The following is a 6117-nucleotide window of genomic DNA, read 5'->3' on the forward strand; positions in this document are numbered from 1 at the left end:
TAGCACACGTTTGGGGAGTTATGCTTTACACTTTCACTTTTATTTTACACCACAGAAAGTTGCATTGCAGGTGCAAAGCCTCCTGGACTGACAGTGTTAACACCAAGTGCAGAGAAACATGGCATCTAAACCCTTGTAAAGTCATCGTAACATAATAGGGAAAATTCTACATTCAAAGCAAAGATGACCCTTACACAAGAGCTATCTGGAAAGGCGCCAGTATTCAGTTATCTAAAACACATTCACGTGTGACAAACATGCCATTGTCTTTTCCTTCATTTAAATTCTACTCAAAAGTTACATTTCAAGCAAGTAGCTACACCGAAAAACAAATCATTATATAGGATGATACATTTGTTGAGAATAAATTGCTAGCATAATAGACAGACTTTGCAGGCTTTGTGACAGGACCAGATTTGTTTTGATTGAGACCATATCAAATACAACCTCTTCAACCTATTCTTTCACAGTTCTTGAACACAGTCTTGAATGAAGCAATTAATAAAACAGGCATTCATCTGATTCACTGTGGTCAGGTATCACACCCTTGCCTACAATAGTAAACCAATAACTCCAGACAACCTGCCAAACCACACAATACAGAATGAATAACGGATCAGCAGGCCCTGCGGCATCACGCCAAAGCTGTAGCCGACTAAATGACCGGCGGTCAGTTGACTCACCAGGGACCAAGACGACCTCAGAGACAAGGACTCATCCTGTTCACTGTAGTCTGTGTTGTCATCTGTGTTCCCCCCCAGGAGCTCCCTGTCCCCCCAGGATCTCTGTCTCTTCATTACAGTGAGTAGAGCACCAGCTCTTACTCTCCCCACCTCAGGATACTCAACTGGGATCAATGTTTTCTCCCCTCAGATTATGAGCACAATGCCTCCCTGCCATTCTGAATCCAATCTCATATGTGGCCCACCTAATCACGTTGAAGTAACCGAAGGGTGAATATAAGTTCACCGCTATCTGGCATGATTATGCAACACCGCCATAAACGTTGACATCTATCATCTTGGCTATTTTTTGCAGGTTGTGCTCTTCCAGTCAGGTGACAGGACACTAAGGGATCAGCCAATAGGATGGACCCTTTAAGGTGGTGGCGTATGGCTGATAAGGGACAGCTAATTCCTGTGAACGTCTAAGCAATGTTTTCCCCCTGATAAGAGTACATGCTCAGGATAAAAAACAAGCAGCACTGCGCAGCGTGTCCATGTACGGTACGATCTTTACTGCATGTGCTTGTTATTGAGCATGACTAATCAAATGACATAGATAGAGTCTGCAGAAGTCAACCAATAGGATATCTGTACATCGGACTTTAACATGCTTTCCTTTGTTGCTCATTGCCCTTGAACTTTTTGACATCAGGATCATGTTTATCGCAAAAGTGAAAAATTCTGTAAATACCAAAGAGATAATCTCTCTGAGGGTTAGACTGTATCAAATATCAATAAAGCTATTATTAGCCAAAGTGCTCAATATAGATTGAATACACAGATGGAATTGGTACACTGCGGAGACCGTAGTCCAAGCATTGATGAATTCAATTCAGGTTTCCTTTAGTCCGACTTCCAGCATCCGCCTGCCTCATTTAGCTTCCAAGTGAATGCCTGGGATAAACATAATGCATGCATGAGGCTCTTCCAAAAAGGCCTCACTCTGCCATCTGCTAAGCCTTTTGTAAACACTATCAAACAAAACACATGGGCCTACTGGGTGTGGGACTGTGGGCTCATCCTCCCTCTGTGTTAGGATCTGTTCTCTTTGAATATTTGACATGTCATGCATAAATAGAATAAGATTTTCCTTTAAGGGGGAAATCTTCTGTGTGCCAAGTCATAAATAACTCAGCAGTAACTGAAAACACTAAGGGGGAAACAATGTAGAAAGCCCTTTTCTTTAATAAATACATGCTGTACTTGTACCATTCAGAATGACAAGACCAGGCATGACTATTATGGTCCTAGTCACTATCATTATTATGCTCTTCATGTGAAAATGATACAGAGCTAATTTGTGTTGAGGGAGGGACAAAAGAATCAGACCTGACTGTGACTGAGCGCCAGGCCAACCAGACCACACAGGGTTCATGTTACACTCTCTCAAGTATTAGGGTTTCAGCAAACTGCACTGAAATGAGCCTGCTGTTTATGCGTGTAAAAGAAACCATAAAAAACCACAACCTCAGACAGACCGTGTTGGTTTTCAATTTTACACATTCTGCAGAAACGCCCTGTGAGAAAGAAGAAGCCAAGAACAATGTAAAGTGCTTCTTCTTTTCTTTTAAATGAATCAATTAAGTATAGAAAAGGGAAGTCTGGACAAATGTGTTTCATGTTTGTAAAACTGTAAATCTTCTTCAATAAGATTTAATTAACAGTGTTAAAAAATACTCAAAGTCAAAACCGAAACCAAGTCAGTTAGCTTTGGCTAAGGTTATTGGGTACACACAGTTTATAGATGCACTCCTGCAATAAACCTTTGAAGATATAATGATATATGATATGAAGATATATGATGAATCTTTGTTGAAACTACAAACTGTTATGTGACAATGAATGTAATAAAAACACCTCTTGAAAGCCATCTAAAAAGAACTGCACAGTCATTATAAAAAACAACATTTTAATATTAAAATAACATTAGTATTAGCTAGTAAACACAAAATACTGAGTGCAAATCAGTTCCCATTTAGTGCTCATCATGAGGTGTCATGATTAGCTGAGTCATAGTATTTGAGTTTACCTAAGGGCAGTGAGACTGATTGTAAAGTGACAGTATCAGCGAGGGACTATATCCCATTAAACATTTACATAAAGTGCCTGAAAGAAATTAACATTAAACTACTGAGGTTTGAGCTAAATACCCCCTACATGCAGGTCTGTTTGGTGAGGTGGCAGCACCAGAGGTGGAAGAAGTGCTCTGACTCTTTACATAAGTAAATGTAGGAATGCCAAAGTCTATAAATACTGAATTCAAAATGGTGTTACGTTGTTGTAAAAGTATACTATTTATAGCAAAATGTACTTAAAGTATAAAAAGTAAAAGTTCTTATTATGCAGAATGGCTCCTTTTACAGTGTCATATTAAACATGTGTACTGTGTATATTAAGTTATTGTGTTTTAGTTTCAGGATACATTTTAAGAGCTTTAAGGTCGAGCAAATGTAGGTCTGTTCATGTAAAAGGTAGCTAGTAGATAAAGCTTTCAAGTAAATGTAGTTGGTTAAAAACTACAATAGTTTTCTGTGAAATGTAACTTTAAAGTAATAGAAGTACAAAGTAGCAGCAAATAAAAAAAGGCCATCTCTAATGATGTATGTTTAAGTTGAACTGACGTACTGTACTGTATTTGAGTAGATATACTTAGTTACATCCCACCACAACAACTGAACTTTCCTCAAAACATGATGAACCCAAGCTTACGTGTACTTTAACAGCTGCAAAATTTAAATTATAGACACATTAATGCATCACTATTTATAAACCGTTGATGTAATGTATATTATTCTGAAAATAGCCCCTTAAAGTACTTTTAGATTTGGTACTTTAATTATATTTTCATTCTTACACTTTTGTAACATTTTGTAACATTTTGATTGCAGGACTTTTACTTGGAACAGAGTATTTGTACACTGTGGTATTATTTACTTTTACTATAAGATCCAAGCAGAGGTGGAAGAAGATAGTTTTACTTTTGGTTTAGTACACAATCACATTACCGAAAGTAAAAGTAATTGTTATGCTACAGTATGGGCCATTTTCTGAATGATATATATTATATGTTGTGATTATAATTATTGATGTATTAAAGTGTTATCAAAGCTGGTAAAGGTGCAGCTAGTTGTAATGTCTTTGTATACTACAGGGTAGTTTGTGGATTTACTCCAGGTGTGACTTAAGTCTTATTTAAGTGTTGTTTATATTTCACATAATGAATTCAAATCTGCAAAGTTACTAAAGGTAGCGTAGGAAAAGTACCATATTTACCTCTGAATTGTAGTGGGGTAGAAGTGCAAAGTAGCAGACAAATGAAATACTCAAGTAGTAAAGTCCCTCAAAACTGTACTGAATAGGCCTACTTGCGTAAATGTACTTAGTTACTTTACACCACTGGATCTAAGTACTTCTTCCATCACTGCTAAACATGCTAATTTTGGAGATTAAAGCTGCCATATTGCTTGATTGAAATGTCAGCATTACACAGCCGCATTAACGTTATAGGAACAGGAAAATGTGGAAACAAACGAACAGAAACCAAACACGGAATCATGTATTATGTTCACTGTGTACTGTATTGCTTGCCAAGTGTGAAGATAAAAAGCATAAACAGCTGTGAAGGGAATAGAAGAGAGGAAAATAAATGAATGGAGACGGGGCTCAGCTAGCTGCACCCGCTGCTAGCTTTACTGTTATCGTTGGGTTACCGTTAAAGCAAACGGGAAACAAACGGTAACAGTCACGGCTATTGCTAAGTCGCTGGTTTCAATGAGAAGTGTTCATGTTAATGTGTAACGTTATTACCTAATATCCAATCCTTTAGCTATGTGTTTCAGTGTTAAATTAATCCATCGCAGCTAAAATATGTTAGCCGGTTAGCTAGCGTTAGCGCACGGTGCATTCAGAAATATGCATTTTGAGAGGCTATCAAACGGTTATAAATCATCATATCGGTTACTGTTTACCTTTCAGTTGCTCCAGCGGGATGCTGCCGATGAAGGATGTTGTTGTGCCTTCAGTGAGTCCCCATGTTTGTGTGAAACTCCTTCAGAAGCCTCCTGACGTGTCTGTGTCGGACCACCGTGGCTGACTGACTGTCTGGAGTTGATGGGACAGGGAGCCGCACAGTGGCGTTGCTCTCTCTCTGCTGACACTGCTCAGGGTTACAGTATTATTACAGTGTACGTTGAGCAACATGCATTTCTTTATTTTGAAAGACTTTGCCCTGAACACTGTTTAGAGGACATTTATTGACAGATATTTCAAAAAGGATTATAAATGTGGGTGAGAGATAAACTGAGTCTCTTGGCTAGAACCCATTTGTGCCCAAAGGCTATATTTAAGTATGGAAAGATGCCACAACATTGGTTCTGATTGGTCATGAAATTTGGTATAGACAAACTTAAAGGTGGGGTAGGTAAGTTTGAGAAACCGGCTCGAGATACACTTTTTGTTATATTCCATGGAATGCTCTTAACATCCCGATAGCAATGAATATCTTAAGTGCTTTGACAAAAAATCCATACAAAAAATTTCATCTGTGGAAGCCGTAATACTGTAAAAATTACGACCAATCATTTTAGCCGGCCCGGCTAAAATAACTGGATGGCCTACCTGCCTGTCAGCTTTCCACCTGTGCACAAACTTATCTCGTGCCCTCATTGGTCATGTGCGCGTTCGTGTGTGTTGGAGGAGGGGCTCTGTAAGGAAGTGGCAGATTTTCTCCGGTTGTGTATTTTCAAATTCTAGCGATCTCGAGCCGGTTTCTCAAACTTATCTACCCTACCTTTAAATATCTAAAATAACTAAGATATTTTTTAGATCACAAAAAAATACTTATTTCATCAATAGTCTAAGTCAGTAATTTACTTTGTGTTTATTAAATGTCATCTCTTTTGAGTTTTTTCCCCACTACATAGTAACATACATGTGTGTGTATATCCTTAAAAAATAAACTTGGAATCCAAATAGGATTGTGCTCCATTTAGTTTCTGAGAAAAAGCCATTTTCTTACCATACTATAGTTATTCTATGGGCACTTGGGACTACTGTTCATTCTTAGAATATAAGGATATAGAGACTAAATACTAAATATATTATAAGAAAAACACTTTCAAATTCACACTATCAGTTGCGGGCCCATATGGGTTAATGATCCACTGTGGGCGCAGCACCACACTTTGAGAACTCATGATGAATGGCATCAGCAATGCAAGCAGGCAGAAATCAGATGCCACCATTAGAGCAGCTTTTATAAAAGGCCATCATTAATCACCAAAACCCTTGAGCTCATTGAAAATCACATTATGTGGTTCTAATTAAGGCATTTTTCTCAATGAATGAGCTGTTTATGGGCCATTATGTAAAGACAAAAAGGAAACCTCTCAAT

At 38.1% G+C, this 6117-nt stretch overlaps 1 protein-coding gene across 4 annotated transcripts in view; it reads right to left on the bottom strand.

The window, feature by feature from the left end:
* The window catches only part of lpin2 (lipin 2), a 28711-nt gene extending 23851 nt beyond the window's left edge, over window positions 1–4860 (bottom strand). For 2 of the 4 annotated variants that reach the window (XM_034130647.1, XM_034130648.1), the window contains exon 1: window positions 684–986. In XM_034130647.1, coding sequence (XP_033986538.1) covers window positions 684–797 — 114 coding nt within the window. In that variant the 5' untranslated portion in view covers window positions 798–986. Of the gene's footprint in view, window positions 1–683; window positions 987–4693 lie in introns of those variants that run through there. The other 2 variants (XM_034130649.1, XM_034130646.1) reach the window with 2 other exon arrangements.
* Window positions 4861–6117: the final 1257 nt, after the last annotated feature.

This window comes from Trematomus bernacchii, unplaced genomic scaffold (assembly GCF_902827165.1).
Source record: "Trematomus bernacchii unplaced genomic scaffold, fTreBer1.1, whole genome shotgun sequence".
NCBI lineage: Eukaryota > Metazoa > Chordata > Actinopteri > Perciformes > Nototheniidae > Trematomus > Trematomus bernacchii.